The following is a 24371-nucleotide window of genomic DNA, read 5'->3' as shown; positions in this document are numbered from 1 at the left end:
TTTAAGGATGCCATGGAGGGATGAGAGCATTTGTGTCTTGTTTAAACTATTTATATTTTTCTTTTTTGCTTCATCTTGTACATATCTTGCTTTGATATCCCTTTTCTGCTGCAATTATGTAAACTTCTCCATTGTGGGACTAATAAAGGATTATCTTATCTTATCTATATATGTACATATATAAATATACAGATATATACATGTCAGAATCTACAATATTATGAGCAAATGTATTTAATTCCATTAACCCTGTCACTCTGCATTAGTCACATACTGTAGGTCAAATACACTCTACACTGACAGATGTTATGGCAGTTATGGCACTGTGTACTTAAAGCAGCAATGAATGTGACTTGAGGTCACGGCCAAAGATACTCCCTCCATCTCCTATTCTATCACATTCCAGCATTGGAAAAGCCTCACAGAAATATTGTACCTTAAAATAAAAAATAGCCAGAGGGGGTCTTACTCTTGTCCTTGTCTTGACTTCTCCTCTGTTGCTGCAGGAGACTGCCACAGGCCTTCAGCACTGTCTTCAGAGCACGCAAACCCCAGTCATAGTGCTGCTGGGGAGTCAACAGCTCCCTGGACACACACATAAAGGCATATTTTCACACATATTCACACACTCTGAATTGACTGTAGTAGCGGTTGTAGTGCTTAGGGGAAGGAGGCAGAAGAGGACTAACCCAAAAAATCAATATATAGCATTTTATGGTAGTGGCAGAGTAAATAATTTTGAATAAATTCAACACCTAAAGTATGACTCAGTTTGGAACACACAAAAACACTACTTACTGAACCAGATGGACATAATGGCCAGATTGGTGACATTCATACTATATAATTAATACTCTGGTGGTAAGTTCCCACGCCTCATATTCCTACCCCATCCAACCTCAACCAAAACTGAAACTAAAAAAATAAAAATTACCTGGCCAGGTTGAAAATTGCAACCAGTTTGCATCCCAGCATTTCTCCATTTTTGAAGCCCTCAGAGTAGAGGATGACCTCAGCAATGAGTTCATTGTCTGGCCTGCTCATGGCCACAGGCCTAAACAGCTGCTTTAGGTTGTCTGGCAGCTTCTGTCTGCCTCCATAACCTTTCCCTGCTGGATTCAATGTGATGAACACCCCAGAGTTTGGGTCCAAGTTCACCTGGATGATGAAAAGAAGAAGGAAAAGTTATTCTCTCTAATTATACTTGTTTTATGTTGGCATGAGTACAGTCTGATAGACTGCTTATTGATTGCTAACCTGATAAACTCTTCAACAATGGATGAATAAGTTAGTTATTTATTGATAGACTGATTTAACAGAAAGGCAAGGACTGACGGTTGAAGGTAAAAGCTTGCATTGTGTGTGTTTACGTATGTACATATAGAAAAGCCAGTTAATTAAACATAAAGATAAAAAAAATGAAAATAAGGTGAAAAAGACAGACAGCCAACAGAATTAGTGAGTGATTTTTGGCATCAATACATGTGTTTGTATCTTATTTTCTGACCTCCTTCCCCAGCAGTTCACATGTGTTTTTGTGATGTTTGAGGGAGTCTTGAATGGCCTGAATCTGCATGGAAACTGCAGACAACACTGCTTCCTCTAAGCGGTTAAACTCGTCAAAGCAGCCCCATGCTCCACACTTCACCAAGCCCACAAAGATTCGTCCCATTGACTTCACATCGATACCCTGAAAAAGAGACGGATGCAAACCAGAAAAAAAGATCTTCTTATGTGTTCTCATTGGCAGTTGTTCTCAATTAAAAGTCTCTCTCTGAATGTGGCCACAAGTTGATTGATTAGATGTATGCAAATAAGCATAACAGTGATATGTTCATATTGTTAGAATAGTGACAACTAATGTAACGTTTGAGCTGACAGGTTAAACCAGTCACATACTCTCTAACAGCATCTTTATACCTCATCACAGTTGAACACCAGCACTTGGCGTCCGAACAGCCCCCCTAGGGCTTTGACTGACTCGGTCTTGCCTGTGCCAGCAGGCCCATAGGGGTTCCCCCCGAGTCCCATCTTCATGGCCTGGGTCAGAGTCAGGTAGCACTTATCAGTCAGTGGAGTGTGCACCAACTTAGCTGCATTCCCCTGGAGGATAGGAGAGGTCGGGTCGAGAAGAAAGTGAGTGATAAAGACAGAAAGAAAGTGACAGAAACACAGTGAGATAGCCAGACAGAAATAAAGATATGGCGAGTAAGGAAAGGGTGGGGAGTGGGGCAGAAGAGAGAGGGGGAAGAAGTCAGCAGAGGATAAAGGCAAACAGACAGATGATGGATTAAGAGGGGAAGGAATGAAAAACAAATGAAGAACGGGGGAAGAAAATGAAAATGTGTGGGACTGAGACAAGCTTGTGGTATTCTAAAGGAACTGCAGAGTGGAAATAAAGCAGGGTTTCTTCGGTGCTCCTCATATCTGCATAAACAGTGCCCCCCAAAGGTAAAATATAAAAAGGTCAACCAATCTTCCTAGAACATTTTTGTGACACCCTGAATGAGTAACAAGATGGCAATTTCTACAGCATTCATGATCATGTACCATTAAAATTCTCTACTGAAATCCTTTCATCTTAAGTTATTTGGGGAATTGTGATACCATCAGTGGAGTGGCTTGAAAAGGCACATAACAGGCATATTCAAGCTGAACAGTCATCCTGCCTACAATACTGCTTTGATGCCCAGAACTATCTGTAACTCCACTGGTTGTTGTGGATAAGCTTAAGTTAAGTATGTACGGATGTGTTTGACAGCCCAGTACTACACTGTATGATACTACAAAAAAAGTGACTATGGTATGTAAAGTATGCACTATGTCTATTCATCAGTTTGTCAAAATAGACTGTGCATGCATGAGAACTTCTGATACATATTTGTTGATAAATTGCAGAGAGAAAATATAAATTGCATGCACAGTATGTGGTAATATAGAAGTGTTAACGTTGGCTGAAATGTGAATCATGAATGTGAGACGACTAATTAGTACAGAAATAATTCACATTTTCTAAGCACAAATCAGTTGCCTCACAATAAGATGAAAATGTCTTTTCTTTTAATCCTGACTGATCACCAAGTGTCTAATCAAGATTAACTGCAGCCTGAGAAACAGTGAAATTTTTGGAGTGTTCATTTAGTCAATTACAAGAGAAGTGTTAAAACTTATATGTTCATGCTAACACACCTGGTATTCATATGTATAGCTGAACTGTGCATCCACCATATGTATGAGGCAGCATTTGTCTGCTCCCATGTAAAAGCGAAGCTGCTTCTTCCAGGCCCAGGCGTCAGGGCTAGTGACTCCTGCCTGGCTAAGCTGCTTCACCACACTGATGTTGTGAATAATATCCAGGATCAAAGCCTTCAGCTTCAGCTGCAGGACGCTGGACTCTGTACAGGAAAACATGCAAAAATATCAGGATGGGAGAATTGGTAAAGTTATGCAAATAACAAACTTGATTAAAAATGAAGATTGTTTTTGTAAATGCCATATGCAGTATTAAATGAGGCCAAATCTATTTGACATTTGAAATGAAAAAGATATATATGCAAAGTGGTAAACACAAACTTTTGCATAAATAAATATTAAACAGTGTGCTGTCTAAGCCTTTTAAAAGTCTTGCTGGTTCAAAGCAAAAACTTACTTCGATAAATAGACTCTTATTGACATTTAGTTGCTAATTTGTTAATAATTACTTACTACTTTATTTGCTGCTCTTTCATATTAACCCCAGGTCATTGGATAACCCCAATGGGCACTCTTTTTACTGCGTTACTAATGTTTTTGTAGAGAGACAGAATGGCAATAACTTTAATGTTACCATAACCCAGCAGTGATTGACAGTCTTAAGGAAAGCTGTTTAAAGTAAAAATTCTGAATTGTATCGATTGGTGAGAAAAATAAAGAAGACCATTCACTGTGTAGGCCAACAACAACTTTTACAGATATGAATAAAGCCACACTGATACTCTAAAAAGTCAATATCAACCCTGCAATGTTGCCATAAATGACTGCAGAAAATGCAGAAAAATACATATGAAACATTATCATTGTTGCTGACTTGTCTGACAGCCCTAATTATTAAGTAGCCTCTATAGTTTTAGGATAGTTTCAAATGAGCAAAAAAATGTAAAGAAAAATCCTTGTCTGAAGTGCCTTTCTTGGTTACTACAACTTGAACAAATATGTGAGGGATCCTATTTTAATCTGTTTATTTATGCATACAATTGTGCGACATAAAGGTGAATGAACAGAGTTTCTTTTTACTGCCAAGCTCCAGCAACAACTCCTTAAAAGCAGTTATGGTGCCTTCCATACAAGAAAGTTTAGGCCTAAAATAGCTTTTAATCATGACTCTTCTCTATGGATTTCTTTTCTACGTATATCTCTGAAGCTGGGATTTCATATTGCAAATTAGAGTCTTTCCAATTGCTATGAACTGCATAGCTGCTTTGAATGCCTTGTGAGTAGGAATGCATCAATGATGTCAGCGTAGCCCTAGAAGCATAAAAATAACTTGCCAAATGAACACCCATCTTGTCTTGTGTCTGTGCCAAAAGGGAGATCAGTCCCACTCCCCACCAAGGTTTATGGCCCATTAATGTAGACTGGGTAATTAGATTATCCTTCTTGCCATTACTTTACCTACTTTAATCAGTAGTGCCACTCTGAAGCCTCTTAAGTCTACCTGGTTGTTTTAAGAGAGCCGGTAATTTAATGAGATGTTATCATGGAAATGGGTTCTATTTCAAGTGTGACTGGTAGAGTTCACGAAAAGAATCAAATTATCTGCAAATATAATGACTTCCATTACAGCACTGGGCTAAAATACTTGGTAATTTTATAATTTTGTTAAAAAATTCAGTCAAGAAATCTAAGTAAGTGATGAGAAATTTGTCTCTAGTAACACTTTGTGCAAGTGAAACGCACTATTTTTCATAGTAACTTTTCAAATGACACAGAAATTTGGAATTTGGCAGCAATGTACTGTGAAATTATGCCACTACCAGGGTTATTGAAGAGCTTTTCATCTCATGCGCCAGTAAAAACAGTGATTTAAATTTTTAATTCCTTTTTACAAATTCAAGTTCTGTTAAAAAACTCAGCTGTGATGTTTTATGTAGCCATATATTCAACCCCAAGTCATTTCATTAGCCTGCCAGCTACTGCATCTGCAGCTTTAAAGGGTGCTGCCCCTCTGCAGCCTCTTGTGTCCGACTGGCTATCAAAAGATGCACACAAGAGAAGTCATTCGACAGTAATCTCTCAGTCCTAAGTATCAACCCAAGATTATTATAACAACATAAGAGGGAGTCTGATAATGGAACAAAAAGCAAGTGGGAAGTAGCAAGTGTTCATAGAGCATAGTGATTTGGGGGGTTAATATAGTCAGGAATATGATCAACGAAAAAAGAAGAAAATGGGGGTAAGAGAGCAGGACTACATCATTAGAATCGTTTAACATGCTACAAATACAGCTTGTCTAAAAATGTAATGACCTCTGGACAAAAAACATCACACAGGATACAACACTGCTAGCTTCCACCATCTGGGTTTGTATTTGTCATTAGTCATTAGTCATTAGACATCAGAGGTTGTTTTATCCCCTCAATTTTGAATTATGCCATTCAAAATTACAATCAGAACTTAGTCTGTTATAGCACCGGGAGATAAAATATGCAGCTGAACAACTTTTAGGATAAGATAAGAGGAAATTACAAATAGAGACCAAGAACTTATAACAATCAGAATCCGGGGTGTATATATATTCATCCTACATACAACTTAACCTAACAAGATTATCTTTATTACATCTCTATTGTCAGTTTAATCAACATGCACTAAATGCATCCAGGCCAATGTTTAAAAATGCATTTCTTCTTTTTGGCAACTTGTGGTCAGACAAACCCCAAAGCAAGCTGACGGTCAACCAGCCCTGACACATTATCAACTTATAATAATGCTATGGCTAACATGTTAGGATACAAATGCCTCCTCTTCATTTGGACTGAATGTGAAGGACATTTTAGAGGCGGTCGTGGTCATAACCAAAGTCACAGAAAAGATGAGAGTTGACACAAATACACATAAATTCACAGACAGAACTACCTGTGTTAGCTTGATCGTCAGAGCTGGTGTCCACTGTAGTGTAGTGTTCTAATTTGGCATTTAGCTCCACGTCCAGCTGCTGCAAATTTTGCTCTTTCAGAGCTCTCTCCACATCTTCAGTAAACTGGATTTGCTCAGCCAGACACAGAATCTAACGACAAATAACAAAATAAGAAAGTTTAGACACTTCAGAGTAATTAAGATATTTTAAAAGGAAAATTCTCTTATATCACATCATGGGTCAAAAATTACTGTGTTGTCTTAGATTTGAACTTCAAAAACGTATCTTGAGTTGTATAAAAAGTGTGCATGTACCTGTGATGGGTAGCGTGAGGGGTCCACCTCCCCTTTTTTCCCTGCTGACAAACATTCATACAGCAGGTGCTTCAAAGTCTCCTTCATTTCCACAGACAGATTACTGAGCCACTCCTTGAAGGAAGAGAAACAGGTCATACACACGCACAAAGAGGCAAACACAGTCTGTAAAATTCTTAGGTTAAGTAATATAAAATATTTTTTGTTATTAATCCATTATTAAAAAGTAATACATTATACTCTTATTTAAATACACTGAAACAAACACATACATCCATACCTTCGAGTGTTTGAATCAAATATACTGTTCAACAGCTTTACCTCCACAAGGCTGGAGATGCGTATGAGGTTTCTGAGTGGCACTATCTCTCCCTCCAAAGAACACATGGCGACAATGTGCTGGCACTGCTCATCAAATACAACACTGTGGATACCTGCACAGATAATTAACACAGATTAGATTCACTGTCCAACAGAATATGCTATGATACAAGAGATACAAGAAAGAGAGGAGAGGAGAGGGGAACAGAGCAAAAGATAGACCGGAAAAACAGAGAGGAGCGCAACATAACATTGTGTTACATTACAGTAAGTGCACTCAACCTTGTAGGAACAACCCCAAAAGGTGCAAGAATCATGCAAGCACATCTGCTTAATCAAATATGCTGATCTACCTCAACAGTTACATTTCAGTCCATAGGAGAAATATGAAAAAGTGTTTTTCTTTTTCTTTTGTCTTTTTTTATGGGCCACAGTACAGTCTAAATGATAAGTTCTTAGTCTGTGACAATAGGTTTGTAAAGTATCTGCTGTCCTGATGTTCATTTCACCATTCACCACGAGTTTGGACAGCATCTTGACTTTGTGGAATAGTATACAAGCCCGCTTCATAATGAGGGAGTAGCAAGCTGATTGGCAGTAGCAGAGCATTGTAGACAGGCTTGGGTGTAGGGTTTAACTATGTCCTGTTTGTAAGATTGGCCTAAGCCATTCCCAGCATGATAGGCAAGTACCAGTGTCTTAAAACAGATTCGAGCAGCCACTGGGAGCCAGTGCAGAGGATCGGGGTCATGTGGGAGAAGTTGGGGAGGTTTAAGACCAGAAGTCAGATGGCATATGCAGGCACACCAGCCAGGAGTGAGCTGCAGTAGTCTCAGCATGGGATGATAAGATAAAAAGGAAAAAAAGAACAGGATAAACCAGAGTTTTCTAACCTGCAAAGAGTTTCTTGAGGTGTGACTGGATGACAGTTGGGTTGGTTGCTTGACCAAGAATCTCTAACAGATCATCATCTCCTATGAAGTAGAACCGTGGAAAGGCAGAGCGCTTCTCCTGTAAAAACCACACAAAATAAAAAAACATATGTTGTGATGCTTACAGCCTATGTTACACTAATGTAATCTTTCGATACAAAAATGCACGTGTGTACCTCCAGGAACTCATTAAGGGACTTCTGGCAGCGCTGCAGCTGATCCAGTATGGTGACCAGGGAGTTTCTGATGCCTGCCCTCGAGCTCAGGGAAACAACTCTGTTGTCTCTCTGAATGTCTGACATTATAGACCTGTAACAAATATGAAGAAAGTGTTTTCTTACTGAATGTGCATTAACACATTCTGTCTGTATTACAAATTCTGTTTGTCTATTCCTCCCTGCAAAAGACACCCGATCCTAGTCTTATACTGATTATCAGCCACAGTAAACTTGAAAGTTACACAAAAAAATGTGAAAAAAGTGTGAAACAAAATTAGCATCAGTATAGGGGTTTATATGGAATGAAACTGACTGAGGTTTAAATGCAAAATTAAAGCTTAAATTTGAGGATATTCAAATACAGTTAATAGGGCTTCATTTCAGACTAGGAGTGGGCAGTGCGATTGCCATCTCTTGGACAAATTCAGCGGCTCTACATTTGACCCGCATTATTCTAGCCAACAACTGATTCTTAATGCCGAGCAAAAGCTCTCTGGATGCAGACCAGCCATCATAGAGACAATTTTTACCCCCAGGCGGTTTGATTACAGAATAGCAAACACTTACAATAACTCTCAGTGTTGTAGGACACACAGGACACACATCTAGCACTTAAAATTTTTTAATGTGATGCACTGCAAGCACCTTTAAATGGATGTTGAACAGTGTGGGCTCTTCACATGTTTTAAAGTGCTGGAGGATTCCATATTATTGTTGTCTTATATGTACTCTTATTCATATATGGCCCAAGGGCTGAGAGAGCCAGGGTAGACGTGTTTCATTGCATTTAAATGTACACTGTACTTTTAATTTCAAACTTGGGTGTAATACAGTTACACACACGCACAGACACACAGACACACAGACACACACAGACACACACACACACACACACACACACACACACACACAGACTACCTGAAATCTTCATCAACCCGTTTGAAGCGGGCCTCCTCCCGAGGCAATGCCCCTCGTCCAAAAATGGGCTCCAGATAAACCCAACGCCTCTGGATGGCATTCAGACTCAGCAGGTATTCGTCCAAGTCAGATAAACGAACCTCCCACAGACTGACCTGGACATACACAGAGAAAACACAGTAACATTGGTAAGAGTACCATAATAAATGAACCTTATTATTATTTTGAATCAAAAATTTGGCGAAAAAAAAACATGCAACATTAGACTATAGCAATTCATCTGATTAAGTTGAAACATGTTGTATATTCAATAAAAAGAAAGTCTAGGGAGATTTATTTTTCCCCAAAATAAAAATGAACCACTTAAAGTTTATAAAAGTGCATTCATAGATTCTTTGAACTGACCTTGTCTTGGAAGCTGCGGTAGTAGGGAGAGTCTTTCAGAGACTGCAGCAGACAGCGGTTATCTCCCACCTGGATTGGAACAGAGCGGTGATAAAGCCAGTGTTTGCTAATCCTTAAGATTTCATTTAATGGTGCTAGTAGATATGCCTGCATTTTCCTTAAGGCATTTTCCTGCCTCCCAAGTCTATCTACCAAGTGGTCAGTTTAATTGACCTGCCTGAAAAACTGATTATCAAAAATAATACAACAAGGGGAAATTCCAACATCAGCTGAAGGAGCTTTTCAAAATAATTCAGTGTTTTCATAAACATTGCTCTGCATGCAGACTCCATTTTCATATACTGTCTCATTAAAGAGCATTATCTAGAGTCAGAGTCCAGCATTTTAAATCACGCCTTTATCAGAGGCAGAAAAGTTAAAGAGTTAGAAACTACTTTAAATATATTTATAAATAAATAAATACAAAACAAAGTATGTAAAGGGCATCCTGTAGGAAAATCACAGTACATCATCCAGTGGTCAGGCTATCATTTATTGGTATCATCCATATCTGTTTTATCTATATCAATACCTTTTTACTTTTTAACATACCAGACCATCTTGATATCCACAAGATTCCATAAGATGTTTAGTAAGGACATATCTTTATGGACCAGGTACAGACATGCTTAATTAGAAATGCTCAGTAGTGTCTTAAAATCAGTTCTAAAACTCAAAGCTAGCCAGTGTAAAGATAGTTATATCAGCATGACACTCATTCCTTCAGTCAAAAGAACAACAACTAAGGACTGATCAGTGTCAGCTGCTGCAGATAATCATTTATAACATTGTGAAAAGTATTCTCTATATATAGCCAGCTCTGTATCATGAATTAAATGTCTCAATAAGTACATACAGTACAAGGAGCACAATCAACAACAAAGAGTCCAGTTTATTTGAAATAATAAAATCTTAACAGAGAAAAGATTAACTAACTACAGCAGAACAAATCAGACTAAGTGGGTATGAGATGATTTCTTATTATAGAGGGCTATGTTCAGAAAGGTGATCATGAGACCTGTTACTATAGATGACAGGAATATTAGAAAGTAGTGTTTACTGAAAAAAGCTAAAAGGTTTTTGGCAGTTACTCAAAACAGAAAGCAGATGCTGAGTAATCTCGATTACAGGCATATTACTCAAGCTGAGAGCAGTTACTGCGGACACATTTTTTTTTTTAAGAGTAACACACCCTTCTAATTTGCTGGATGCCATCTGCTTTTTACCAGAGAGTTGAGGTCAAAATGTGGCATAAGCTTTAACCTGTAATTTACTTTGCTGAAAAACTGTAGTGCCTAACCCTGATTGGCCCAGAGTCCATCTTTGTTGATTTCGGTGTGCCCGTGTATCTACCTGGTTGACTATATCCTTCCAGTCCTTGATGAGGGTGAGAGTGCGCCTGCTGCTGTCAGTGTACTCTGTGAGGTTAAAGGTAGCTGCAGCTCCCCACAAATCCAGCTCCCTAAGTGCTTCTCTGATTGTCACCTCTGCTTGAGCACGACTGTTCAGGTCCTAAAAACAAACATGCGTATGTACAAACACATGAATCCCATTCACTACATTACATACAATTAAAAAAAAACAGTATAGAGCATCCTTTTAGGTCCACCTGTTTTACTCCTCTAGGCTGGTAGGCAGGCTGTTCCCAACACAGCGGCCAGGTGAAAAACTTGATAATTTTGCAGCTTTTATCACAATCTAAAGGCCTGCAATTGCTCCAAAATTAATGAGAGGTAGTACTTCGATCCAAGATATCAGCATTTTCTAATTAGGTTAAATGTGTTTACATGGTTGCAAGAAGAGCGTTAAAAATTGTTTTCATTTGTATTCAGGATTTGCCAAAAACAGGCAAAAATGCTTATACTTTATCTACATGCATAACTCTTAATTAGATACTATTTGTGAACATGTCCGTAAACCTACAGTTTATGGTCATGTAAAATTTCTTACTAGCTGCTGTCCGTGAGTGGCCTTTACCGCACACTGCAGTAATGCTGGTAACCTTTACGGTTCATATTTTATCAATCATTATCTCATTCCTAAGAAGACAAAACAAAAAGTTGACATTTTAAAAAAGTGTATGTCCCTATAGAAGTGTGTGCTTCTATTTAGTACGTATTTGTTTATGCATGAGTGTGCATACATACCTTGAGCTCCAAGGCATTTTCTACTATGGTATTTGCCACACCGAGGAGGTCATTAAAGGTGAGTCTCTCCAAAGTTGTCCCTCTGGGAAGGCCAAGCAAACGGAACATGTCCAGCCAATGGTCCTGCGACAGGTGCTCCCCACGTACATACTTCAGCACTGGAACCATGTTCTATATGTGCAGATGGAAAAGTGTGAAAAAAAAATACAAAAAAACCCAGAAGAATTCTTCAACCACCATCATCTGTCTATTGTTCTTTCAACACTAATGCGCTCTTTTTTTGTAAAGCTATTAAATTTGTATATTCAAAACCATGCAATTAAATATTCCAATACATATTGTGGTTCCCAGAGCATAAAGCCTTTTGATTGTAGTGACCAGGTGAGGTTGCTTTGAGTGCTACAATTACAAAATTTTTTTGAAACAAAATGTAGTGCAGATGTCTGACTGCCATCAAATGCTCTGACTATGTATGCTTCCCAAAAGAACCATTTTGAATGATCTGATCTCAGGACTTCTCCTATTATGCTGCACTGACTAACACTAACATTTAACACCCTTGCAGAATCTAAGAATAGCGGAAAGGATATTATCCAAAATTTCTGCATTGTTTTTGAGCATAATAAACACTGTATACTTAAAGCACTGTTTGAGGGTCTTTAGACTTGCTCCTCTATAGAGAACCCCAATGAGGCCTAAAACCTGGAAATGAATTGGCACATCTAGTTTCCTCATCTCAAAGCCAGTGAGATTTTTGAATGTTTTTTTTGTTAGAAGTCTCAAATAAAGTCTGCGGTTAACACTAACTTAAGAGACTTTCATGTTTTGTTCTACAACATAAAATACGTCAGTAAGAATCCCACTCGCAAACTTTGAAGCTTCTATGTGTCTTAAAAAAGGCAGTTGCTAACAAGTAGCTAAATGAGATTTCAGAACGGTATCAAGACAAACTGCGCAACACAGCTTTAAAGCCTCTTAGCAGTGTGACATGACCAAACCGTACTTCGTTTAGAGCCTAACATTAGCTTTTTACCTCTGGCGATTGCAGTAAAGCTTCAGAAATCCTTAATGTGGTGTTCATTTGTTCATTCAAGATTATCCTGCTGAACAAAACATGTAAGAAGTTTGTTTACCACAGAGCTTATTTTCTGCAGTGATCCAAAATCCAATGGAAAAATCTCATTGACTTTTTGACGAGGAAAGCAGAGCAATATTAGCCTCCGGGTCGGCGTACAGAGAGATGTCATTCCCGGGGCAGTCTTTTATAAATAAACTCAAACTGAAGAGAAGACAATGTTATCCTAGTCCACCAACTATATTACTGTCTACCTTGTATTTGTCCACTTCTCCTTGCAGTTTAACAGACATTGCAGTGGGCTGCTCCAGCTTCCTAAGTCTGTCCTGCCATGTGAACAGAAATTCCTCGAACACATATGTCTTACTCCTGTAAAACAAAAGAAATATACATATCAACACAAACTTGAAAACAGAGTAGTGACAAAAAAGAACAATTCCAAAGAATTGAGAATAAGTAATAAAGAACAAGATCTGGCCTGAATTTATTCCCTTACCTGAATGTGATCCAATCCTCTTGGGCCTTTTCTGTGAAGCCTTGCTGCCACTCCTCATACAGACTCCACATCTGGCTGTACTCGTCCATGTCTCTTTTTGTTTCTTCAGCCAGAGAGAAATCTGGGGCCCCCAGGCCAAAATAGGTACAGTCTTCACTGGAGGAGAGGAGTTAAGATGTTATAATTGAACTAGGAGTAAGATGCACACTTTTTACTTCTTTGACTGTATTGACATCTGATATAAAGGCACTAAAACTTGGCCTTGTAAGTCTAGATGAAACTTTACAAGTAGGCTTTTATAGAGATTCTAGTCTGGGACAGCTGCTATGCACAATGACCTGGCCTCAGGTGTAATTGGGAGGAGGCAATGAAGTTTTTCCCATCATTTCAGGTCAAGTATGTAAATGGAAATGCATTAGTAATAATACTAGGCAGCTTCAAATAGAAAGACATATCTATAGATGACAGAAAGCAGGAACCACAGGTACATTCAAAAATAAAAATGAAGGAGGATAATCTAGGATAATCTAAATGACTAGAATTTTATCACATCAAATTTAGTAAAGTCGCTTATAGTCCCTTCAACATAAAAAAAAAAATTATACAGCGTGTCTTAAAATTAGAAAGTCAATAAACATATAGCATATTAAAATGAACTTACAGCAGTTTACTGCGTACAAGCTCGAGCTCCTGGAACTCTTGCTGCTTGTCTCTGATGGTCTGGAGACATGCAAGAAAAGCAGCATGATCACCACTCTCAAGCATCTCATCTTTAGGCTTCAGCTGGTCCCAGCGGGCCTTAAATCGATCCAGATCAGCCCTGTAGACATCTATACGGCCAGCAGCATTAGTTCGCATAACTTCCACCTTAGGGAGGAATAGGGTGAGAGAAAGCAAGTAGGACAAAAGCACAGCCAGAACAGAGGAAAGGTGAGAAGTGTACACCTGCATTGTTAATACATATCTAATGAGTTTAGAAAGATAAGCAGTTGCAGAAAGCTGTTGCTACAGAAATCTGGGGTGAGACGTTTTCAAACCATAACTTAACATGTATGCGTTTGTGAGTCTGTCACCTGATCTTTGATCATGAGCTGGTGGCTCTCCATGAAAAGCTCTAATTTGTCCCACTTTGCCCTCAGTGAGGACAGGGAGTCCAGACCGCCCCCAGCCACTGCTCGCAGCAAGCGGTTCTTCTCTTCAGCACACTGGAACTGAGGCAGGATCTACACACATACAGTTTAGTTAGTTCAATACAATGTCATGTCAAAACTTTAACCCATACCACATGGAATTACTTGTACAAGACACTGATAAATATCAGACACCAGAAACATAACAAGACATACTGTGCAATCCTCATACACTTATGAATCCATGCATGTCATGTCATGGACAGTAGGAGCTAACATTATAAAACAATGACATGAAAGGACTCATTAAAAATGTTTTTTTGACTTTACTTGAGTAGCAAAAAGATTTCATTAAATATAACAAAATATTTAATGAAATCTTTCTTATTTCTCACACATCATTAGTACTACTATTAAAGAAAGTTCCTGTAGTTTAGGAGTGTGTTTGTCTTACTTCTGGTTTGCGGGATAATATCTGATTGTATTTGCCACTGGCTGCACCAATCTCTTCCATGCTCTCTGGGCGACTGGACAAGGCCTCAATTGACTCTGAGACAAAACTGTCTATGGCCTGGGTATGCCCTAAAGCAAGAGGTAAGATGGCAGGAAGAAAGGAAAGGAAACAGAAAAGGAAAGAGAAAGTAAAAACAAAGGGGATGTTGTTGGGCCAAGAGAATGAAAAACAAAATTGAAAAAACAAGAACAGAGAGAGAAAGATGTGGCTGGTGCTTTTTGTAAATAACAGCAATAACTTTGAATATAAATGCAATTCAAATACCACGAAGGAGTGAAAAAAATGAGGAAAGGGAAAGTAAGATGACCACTCGGTTTTACCTTGTATGGACTTCCTGAGTGATAAGAGCAGCATGTCAAACAGCCTCTGGATCAGGTCATCAATGACAGCTTTTACTGGCTCACAGTTTACTGTAATACAGTCTACTTTCTCCTGACTGACAAAGGAAGGAGATGATTAGTGCCTGTGACACTATTGTTATGGTGTAAATGTCCTGTATCTTTGAACCAAAGAAGTATATATAATCCTGGCGGGAGAATTAAAATGCTAGCTAATTGCTTTAAGAAGAAGAGTTTCAGCTGATGATAGTGACCATCCTGGTTAAATTTTGGGCTTCCAAATGTTTTTTAAAAAGTTAATATACACATTTTTTGACAATGAAGTTGAAAAATATGTCATATTTTGGCTTTGTTTGGTTTCTACTGAGATGTTATAAATTTGTTTCATTAACTTGTCTTTATGTGTGATGTATACCTGGGCAGACGTTCTGACTCCTTCCCTCTGACTTTCAGGGCCTTGAAGTTTCTCTCCCAGTCTTGCACAGAATTCAGATGCTTCTCCACTAACTTCTCTAAATCAACCTGGCCCAGCACCACCCACTCCTACAATACACAGAATCACAGTGGTTGAGTGCAGTACATATTTCCTGATTTTAAATGTCTCTGTGTCCAAGTTGACAAAATCTACATACAAAAACCAAGCATGGATGATCAAATAAAAACAAAACTACAAAAGGGGAGATAAAAAAGAAGTCTAGAGCTGACAGAGGGTTTTCCCCTGCTATTTAAATATGCATGGCTGCAAATGGGGGGAGAGATTTTATACTGGGCTTACTGTTTTATAAGGGTAGTGTAAAGGGGGGAAATGCTGACATGAAAACAACAGAGCTTCAGTCTATATGTAGGGAAGCATGACTAATTCAACCTGCATTCTTTCAAAGAAAACAGTACAGCAATAGCTTATCGCAGTGATTCAATGAGCAAAGGAGCTCTGAGACCAGGTTCAAATCCCATTTCTGTCAAATAGCAGCAGGCCTGCCACAGACTTTAAGGCATTCATCACTTTGTCTTTGCATCGTTTTCACATGTCTATATGTGTTACATAAACACACATCTTCTGAATTTGATTTTCTCTGTAAACTGTCCATATTGTATAAACTGTGAACTTCTGCATATCTCCTCATCCATATTTTTTAATACGTTTCTTGACTTTTACAGTACTATGCTTTTATTTTTATCTCCTCTTAAAAGTCTTATATTGTAAAGTAAGAGTTCCTTTTTTTGCCTAAAAAAGCAGGTATACTTATATGTGCAGAGTCCGTATTCAGAAATTGTGCCTTTAAACAAATTGTCAGGACCTAAGTGTAGTTGTGATGTCACAACTCTGCTTTATAAAGATAGATAATGCAGCTACAATGCTGTTACAGTGGTTCCCCAGTGGCAATGATGGTGTAGAGACACCAAGGGAGTAAGTGTGAAAGACCCACAAACATTGAACAATCAGAGTAGACTGGCCTTTTGGGAGGGTGGGGGCAGGCTTAAAGACACAAGTACCAACAATTAGCATTTTAGACAGAGTGTGAATATTTAAGGTCAGACAGATAGTATGGGATCTAATGATGTGTTTTTTGAACATCAAAGCATGTAAACAATATATGGGACTTTTAATATGTTTACTGTGTGCATCAAACTCCAAGGCAAACTCCTTGTATGTGAAAACCTTCTTGGAAATAAACGTTATTCTGATTCAGTAAAATGGCTTCATTTTGTATAGTCATAATTACCCTACAAATTCAAAAACTTGTCACACTCTTAACTTTAAACAAATACTGTTTTAAAGGAAAGTTGAGTGATAATAATCAGTAACAATAATCAGTTTCAATATGAAAATAATCTGATGTTAAGGCACCTTGAACTTGTGTTGTATAGCCTGCAGTCGACTGAAGAGGTCCTCTGCCTTGCTGAAGATGGTGAGGAACCCAGAGGCATTTCTATCAATCATGACACTGAAGATAAGCTCCTCCCCCTGGGCACTGACCCCTTTGAACTGGTTTGGAATGGAAATGAATCGCTTCATCTCCCTGAAATAGCGTGCTCGCACTTCCTCAAATGGTGGACGAAACTGTAAACGGCCCTGCCTATTCACAAGAAGGAGGGAAAAAATTTTTTTTAAATTAATCCATTATGTTGTAGTATAAGAAAGAAAGAAAGAGACAGACAGGCAAGAAGTGAAATGGTGACATGGCCAAGTAATCAATGCTAATGGTTCAAGATGAGGGGAACATACTATATATGTGTGAGAGGGGGAGAAAAAGATGACAACCCACACAAAAAAACAACAAGGCTGTACTGACTTGAAAATAAGGTCTATGTGTATTTCAGGCAGGTTCTTGTTCAGAGCTTCCAATCCCCTCTGGTACTGGTGTTCAAGAGCCTTGTACAGCTGATGGTTCCAGTGCTGACGCCATGCCCGCATGTCATCAGATCTGAAGCCCTAAACACACGAACACGTCATTTTTTTCCAGGGGAGAGAATCAAGATGTGCTGTACAGGTTGTGTATGTCCAAAGAAAAACTTAGTATTGAGTATTAAATAATTTTTGTATTGTGCATATTTGCAATTATATTTTTAGTAAGCACAGATCTCCTGGGTGTTTACCCCAAATGTTTCTGGAAATTAATGTAAAAAATTATTCAGTAAAAATATGTTGATAAAAATTACATGGAGCAAGACACCGACACTCCTGACTATACACAATACCTGAGCCTCCAGAGTGGCAAAGCCAGTGCGGAGGTCCTGAAGGCCATCCTTCCACCGCTGTTGATGTCTTAGAAGGTCCACATTCATCAGTGTCACCACCTGACAAATGCACCCAGGGGTGTGCAGACAAATACACAGCCAGACTTAAATTAATAATCTCAGATTATGACCCAAAAGGAATGGGCTTGCAACAAACAATTCAAATTAGTGCTATCTGCCTCTGCATTTCATTAATTAGTAAAACAACAGAAGACAAGATATAACAGCATGTTACAACCTTGTCAATAAAGTCAGTGTGCCATTTGCGCAACTTCCTGTTCTCGGTGGATAGTTTCTCAGCAGCTGACTGCAGCTTGGCAATATAAACTTCCAACTCTTTGGGGTTATCCCAGGTGATCTGCAGTTTACCACCTGATTCCTTAGACTGAGAACGAGGATTCTGAAAAAGAAAAACTGAAAGATTATCTACAATCCAAAACATAAAACCAACATCAAACACATTTTATAGGTGACAGGGAAGTTTATCGTTTAAAATATGTTGTTAAAGACCATTGGAAGAATAGCAGTTTCAACAGAAACTGGTTAGTCACTAGCTTCCATTCCACTATTTTTAGAACATTCTTTAATGAAAGAACAACAATTTAACATGTAGCATATAGTATAGAAAGTAAAAATTATTATTTTCAGATGTGCACGTTACCTTGATGACCTGTTCAAAGGCCAGAGCAAGACTAAGCATCATAGGTCTCTGAGAGGGAATCATCTGCTGGTCAATGGTGTTGTAGAAATGTGCAACCTACATCACAGAACACTTTGTTAGAATATGAGCTGGAGACAAGCTAAAAAAAGAAATAATGAGACAAAAATGAATAAATGACTGTGGGAAAATTTGTGTTTATGTGTCTTGCTCTACACTCGTACCTGTTTTAGTACAATAGCTTGTCTGTAGAATTTGTCTGCAGTATTAGCAGCCTGTTGTATCTTGGCTGGGATGGGAAAGCCCAGGGCAGAGAGCTGCCTGACTTCCCTGAGCAGACTGACCAGCCTGTCTGAATACTGGATCTTTAGCCTGCCGTCCACATGGTCCAGGTCCATCACGCGGTTACTGGCCTGGAGGCTATACAAAGGGAGAAAAATTGTAATTGGATCCACTCAAACCAGCAACTATTCCAACTGAAGTTCAATGAATTATTATGCTAAATTAGGTATTCATGAACATAGAAAAAACAACAGTATGAATATTAACAAATGAAAAATATTTTATTGAGGAAATGTATGTTGCTGTCCAAGATACTGTGACATAAGTTGACAACTAATATTAAATTTAGCATAGCTTTGAACTATTCTTGTGCGTCTTCTAGGGTTGCAGTGGTATAACAGTTTCAAGGTATACCGTGGTACAAAAATTGACGATAATCATACCGTGTACATTTGCTTACCTTCAGTATTGGGGGAAAAAAAAACTCAATGGAGAATCTCACCTTTATTTTAGCTATTTTTTAAAGAGACTTTCTAAGTATATCCATGAAAAATGGTGTCAAGTTTCAATTATAGAAATTATATAAACATTTGCTCTTCCAACTGAAAAACATGTTTTTATTCCTTTAAGGATAATTGTAAGTTATGATAATAATAATAATGATGATGTAATACTGTGATACGGTAAAACTGTGATATTTTCTCAGATGGTTATTGTATTGTGACTGTCTCATACCAATGCAACTCTACTGTCTTGCTAGTTGAGGTTTTAGTGTGCACTGTTTCCAACCTGATCCCTGACTTTGAGTCAGCCAGTCCAGATAGTATATCCCTTGACCAGTCACCGAACTGTTCCTGTTCATACGCCCTCAGAACTTCCAGCAGGTCATCACAAAAATGCAGGAACCCCTTAAACCCAGACAGGTCTGACAGCAGAGCCTCAGCTATACGGACAGAGTCCTCCACCTAATGTAGGGACGTAGAAAAATAAATCATTACAAACTATTTCATTGTCATAGTAATTATTTGTATTTCTAACATCAGCAAAAAGCTGTAGTTGTATTATCAGATCACTATGTGTCTTATTATCTGATGAAAGCAATTGGAAATCAATGACAGACCAAAAGTCCATTAATTTGGTGATCAGTTACAAACAGGATATGTGCGTGTGTAAACACACACACACACACACACGCACTCAGTTACCTTGTGTATGAGCTGTCGCACCCACACAATTTTGTTGACCACCTCAGGGAGGTTCCTGCCAATGAGTGGCCCAGACTTGTCTCCAGGGCCTCCATGGCACCGGCTCTCAAAGTCTGTCTTCAGGCCTGAGAAAATGAATAAAGAAGGGTGGGGTTAAAGATGAGGAACAACAATGTATCACTACTGACTGTCCCGACATCAAACACAGCCTTTTTTCCAACTCGCTTACTATGCAAAAAAACAGGTAGCGCTTCTGCTAAAGAGTATATTAATGTTTTAGGGACAGAGCCTTTCAATGGCAGGACATTTACTCTCACCACAAAGGCATCTTACTACGCCATTTAAACTAAAGCATTTCTGACACAACCAAGGAGAAACAGATATAACTGCTTTGAAGTCGAACTGTGTACCCTTGTTGTAGTCCAGTAGTCTGGCCAGTAGAGTCTCTCTCTCCGACTGCAGCTCTTTGCTGATGGTGGGACGTCTAATCAATTCCTTGTGTTTTTGAAACACCTGCAACAGCTAGACAATGAAGACACACACATACAGTAAGTTCCAACAACACACACAATATTCTACAACCTGAGCTGAAGCAGTGTGTTTCACTACCTGTTGTGGGTTATCTTGGACATCAGCAATGTAGCTCTTTAGTCTGCCAGCGACCTCCTGCTCTGATGGAGCCATTAAGCGCTCAAACTGAGCCACCGCTGCTCTCCAAAGAGGCTGAAAAAAAACATACAACAAAAAGTCATACTCTAAGTTTAAGATGGATGTTTCATTCTTGCCTAAATTACTGTGGCCAGAAAAACATGCTGCAGCCTCAGAAACATTGCTAATTCAAAAACACACACAAAAATCCAAAACAAATACAACAGAAATGCCCTGCAAATAAAAATTGCTGCAGACAATGAAAACCAAATGCAACATGCAATGTGCTCCAAATACAGCAACAATGCAAAATCCGAAATACAAACCCCAAAAATAAACACGACAGAAAAATGTAGCATATCCAGTCAACACAATGAAAGCTCTCCAGGCCTCTAGGAAGCGTGCTAAGTGTAATAACTGGATTTTTGACCAAAGAGAAAGAGGGACAGGATTGGTGGAGTTTGTTTGTTTTGAAGGGTTAAGAAAAGTGAAGTAAAGAGGTGCCATGAAAAAGGTATGTACTCTTTTTTTTTCATTTGGTCTTAATCTTTTACAAAGTTACATGTTAATTTAATGCTAGCAAGTAGCTACATAAATATGTTGTTTTATAATTTTGTAAAAGGCACTGAAATTAACGAAGGCCCGAAGAAGGCTCACACAAGGTAATTCAGAAGTCATCACAAATACATAACACGTGTATACTCAACACCTCCTATAACTCACCTCAGTGTAGGGGTTGTAATGCAGAGGGTTGAGTCCAGAGAAAGGTTCAAACACACGATCCGAAGTCAGAGCCTGCTGCTTTCCACCTGGCAGCAGACGTAGCAGTTTCTCATGAACCATACGCAGAGTCACCACCTGGAAGATGCAAACAGGGAGAGGGTTTTCTCACGTTATCTATGTGTTATCAGGCTTACAGGAGTCGCCATGACTTGCAATCTAAAACTGATTTATCCAACTACGGCACTAATTCTAAAATACTGTGTTTATGGGTATGGAAGACACATGCTAAAAAGTAGAGAAGTCTATAAGCATGTTAAACCTGCAATGGAAATGCTAACAGGGTACATACAGTATTAGACAGCCCCCACACTTGTGATTATATCCACAAGGGAAATTATACAATTTATTATAAAGAGGAAAGATACATCTGTATGTATGTAACAGTGATGACTCTGGATCATTTTAGCCACTTCCCCAAGTCTGTGGTAGCCTCTCTGGGCTAAAAAAACAAGGTCAACTAAAATTACAACAGCATAACAGACCATAGTTAAGCAGTTTTCTACAGAGGTACCAAGGAAATGATCGTGGTCTGCAAACACTGCCATGCATACAAACTGTTACAAGGGGCTGGTTGTTTATCGAATACCATCTCCCTTTTCAGAGCCTCTCTCCTTCATGGTCTTGCCGTAAGTAGTTGATAAGGTTGTCCCATTTCAAAGGCCCCTTTGAGCTCATAAAGGTTTACAATTTGTAAAAACAAAAGTTGGAATCTAATCTGTGCATAAGACTGTTAAACAAATGTCCAATGTGAGTAAGTTACTTTCTGGATCAATAAGGTGCTTCACAAATAGCACTACAAATTAAAGATAGTAACAGCAAACATTAAGTTATAACGTTTCTGTATGTGACTTTCAGAGCATTAATAAAACAGCAAACCACTATTTGATATGTGAAGATATAGTGGAGTAGAGAATGAGTTTTAAGCAGAGAATGAAGTCAAGCTACCTCTGTGTGTCCTGTGGGGTGTTAAGGTGCTTGCTGCATGCGCATGTTTGTGCATGTGTGTATCCCACTGGTTACCTCATCACCTACACTTTGCTCTGCGGTTATACAGCTGCTGCGTCTGATACAGAGAAGTCATTATTGCGGCAGTGTAGCACAAACCCACAGTAGCCCCCCCCCCCCTCCGTTGAAAACTTGCAACAAACTTGTACTTGTAAGAGTCAAAGAAGGTGAAGGTCAAAGAAGGTGAAGGTCAAAAAAGGGGAGTCACTTTATGAATCAATTTCTGGCTCTGTTTCCTTCCTTGTTCTGGTTTTTAAAAAAAAAAACATCAAGTGGAAATTCCATTTAAATGTGACGTCTGCTGCTGTTTAACAAACAAGTACAAACAGGGAGGGGACAACTAAGAGCAATACTAAAGATACTAATATTTTAAGCTCTGAATGTGATGCAACAGTCATAACAATACTGTGTGAAAAGGAGATATACGTATGCACTGTTGAATAATGTCTACTGTAAAGAGTATTTTCTTGACTCTGGATTCTAACCATATCTTACCTCATCCAACCTTTTTGCAAGGCAATGAAGGGTTTGCGGGCAATGCTTGTTTCCCTTCCAGGGGTGAGGAGCATGTCTCTTCCAAACCTATGAAAAAAAGGCAATTAAATAAGGTTTCAGTGTTAGTCACAATCAAACTGATTATCTCCCTTTAGCTTATATTTTATAAGATGGAGATGGTTTTTCCAGTCACATGTTTAGATACAATTATTTCCAGTTGAATTGAAGCGAAGTGTTAAATTGTGAGAGTAAATGGTAAAGGCTTTCATTTTTTATGGAACCAGTTTGTGGACAAATTTTCCCCATTTTGATCTTCCATACCTGTCCAGTCAGATGCTCACAGGCTACCACCCACTGTTCACAAATGGAAACTCCCGTTCTCAGGTTCTCTCTCATAAATAGAAATGACTTCTCAAAAATTTTAAGACCACTCAGTTTCCTCTGTACATATCTTCCCAGGGCTCCACCTTGTACACAAACAAACACAAAAAAAGACAACATTGCAACACACAAAATCATCCACACAGTGACGCACAACCACCGAGTCAACATACTAAACCAATGCAATCTCTAGCATTTCAACATATTATTGACGAGCAATGTTCTGTACGTACAGTAGGTACACTGTGTATACTGAAGAGTTCCTTGTAAAACAAAGCCAGTTTCAGTTCTCAAGAGATATGCATTTATTACATCAACAACCACAGTTGCTAAATGATCTTTATAAAACAGAAGTCTTGACACACTGTATCATAAGGACAACATCAGCAATTATTTGTTTTCATTTCCTGGTTTTGGTTTGTGAATAATGTGAGAAGGTCATACCGATAACATCCATGAGTCGGACCATGCGCATTTCTGGATAAGGTTCAAAATCTGTCTGCCTCCAGACATCATCCAAAGTGTCCCTGCTCTGTTCCACCAGATCCACAACATCAGGCATAGACAAGCCGTCAAGACCCCCATACTCCTGGTGGAAACATTAGGAGACCGATAGTTTGATGTGTTGGTTAAATTTAGTTTTCTCCTAGCTAGTGCACTGAAATATAAATTTTAGCTCTGCTTGCAGAAAAACTGTTAAACACAAATGTTTAAAAAGTATGTAAAATTATGTTAAGAATCACAATTTTCAGTTTTTCAAACTTAAAATAGCAAAATGTACAACGATTTATTTGCTTTTGTTTTTCCAACTTATATGTGGAATCTTTGCCAAGGACAATTATGGCTATAGTTCACAACTCAGCAATTCCAATTCAATTAGCAACTTTAACTTTAATTTGTGGTATAGCAAGTCCTAAGACATAAAGCTTTGCAAGCATACCTTTTGTATAAGTTTAAACTGCTCTGTGAAATATGTAGCCCTTTCTCTCACACTGTTCTTCTCTGCAGACACAGAGAGATCTTCCCAGTACTGGAATTCATCACTGGGAGTCAAGATGCCTGCAAGGAGAGGAAAAAATATGAGTAAATTGCTTGAAAATCGGAACGTTTCCTTCGTCTAATCACAGTTCAAAGTTAGTTTTGTTGTTGTTTTTACAAGGCAACCTCCTTTAGGAAGTGAATAGAGTAAGTAGAGGAAGTAGAGGAAGTAGAG

General features: G+C 38.6%; 1 protein-coding gene across 1 annotated transcript in view; it reads right to left on the bottom strand.

Annotated features, from left to right (window-relative positions):
* LOC121942951 (cytoplasmic dynein 2 heavy chain 1) overlaps positions 1-24371 on the bottom strand; it is a 128958-nt gene that overhangs the window by 101965 nt on the left and 2622 nt on the right. The window contains exons 5-40 of the mRNA XM_042486268.1: positions 24099-24217; positions 23603-23747; positions 23099-23244; positions 22778-22864; positions 21218-21352; positions 20456-20569; positions 20257-20368; positions 19847-19971; positions 19431-19606; positions 18584-18779; positions 18363-18458; positions 17940-18101; positions 17663-17761; positions 17257-17396; positions 16812-17040; positions 15378-15505; positions 14945-15060; positions 14565-14692; positions 14054-14203; positions 13642-13847; positions 12981-13136; positions 12739-12853; positions 11410-11580; positions 10616-10774; positions 9224-9292; positions 8819-8973; positions 7859-7991; positions 7644-7761; positions 6751-6863; positions 6430-6543; positions 6115-6265; positions 3190-3395; positions 1921-2103; positions 1508-1690; positions 935-1158; positions 470-585 (exon numbers count right to left, since the gene is read on the bottom strand). Coding sequence (XP_042342202.1) covers positions 470-585; positions 935-1158; positions 1508-1690; positions 1921-2103; positions 3190-3395; positions 6115-6265; positions 6430-6543; positions 6751-6863; positions 7644-7761; positions 7859-7991; positions 8819-8973; positions 9224-9292; positions 10616-10774; positions 11410-11580; positions 12739-12853; positions 12981-13136; positions 13642-13847; positions 14054-14203; positions 14565-14692; positions 14945-15060; positions 15378-15505; positions 16812-17040; positions 17257-17396; positions 17663-17761; positions 17940-18101; positions 18363-18458; positions 18584-18779; positions 19431-19606; positions 19847-19971; positions 20257-20368; positions 20456-20569; positions 21218-21352; positions 22778-22864; positions 23099-23244; positions 23603-23747; positions 24099-24217 — 5175 coding nt within the window. The remainder of the gene's footprint in view (positions 1-469; positions 586-934; positions 1159-1507; positions 1691-1920; positions 2104-3189; positions 3396-6114; positions 6266-6429; positions 6544-6750; positions 6864-7643; positions 7762-7858; positions 7992-8818; positions 8974-9223; positions 9293-10615; positions 10775-11409; positions 11581-12738; positions 12854-12980; positions 13137-13641; positions 13848-14053; positions 14204-14564; positions 14693-14944; positions 15061-15377; positions 15506-16811; positions 17041-17256; positions 17397-17662; positions 17762-17939; positions 18102-18362; positions 18459-18583; positions 18780-19430; positions 19607-19846; positions 19972-20256; positions 20369-20455; positions 20570-21217; positions 21353-22777; positions 22865-23098; positions 23245-23602; positions 23748-24098; positions 24218-24371) is intronic.

This window comes from Plectropomus leopardus, chromosome 5 (genome assembly GCF_008729295.1).
Source record: "Plectropomus leopardus isolate mb chromosome 5, YSFRI_Pleo_2.0, whole genome shotgun sequence".
In the NCBI taxonomy this organism is placed as follows: Eukaryota; Metazoa; Chordata; class Actinopteri; order Perciformes; family Serranidae; genus Plectropomus; species Plectropomus leopardus.
Note: the sequence above shows the minus strand (reverse complement) of the source record. Positions and strands in the feature narration are given on the sequence as shown.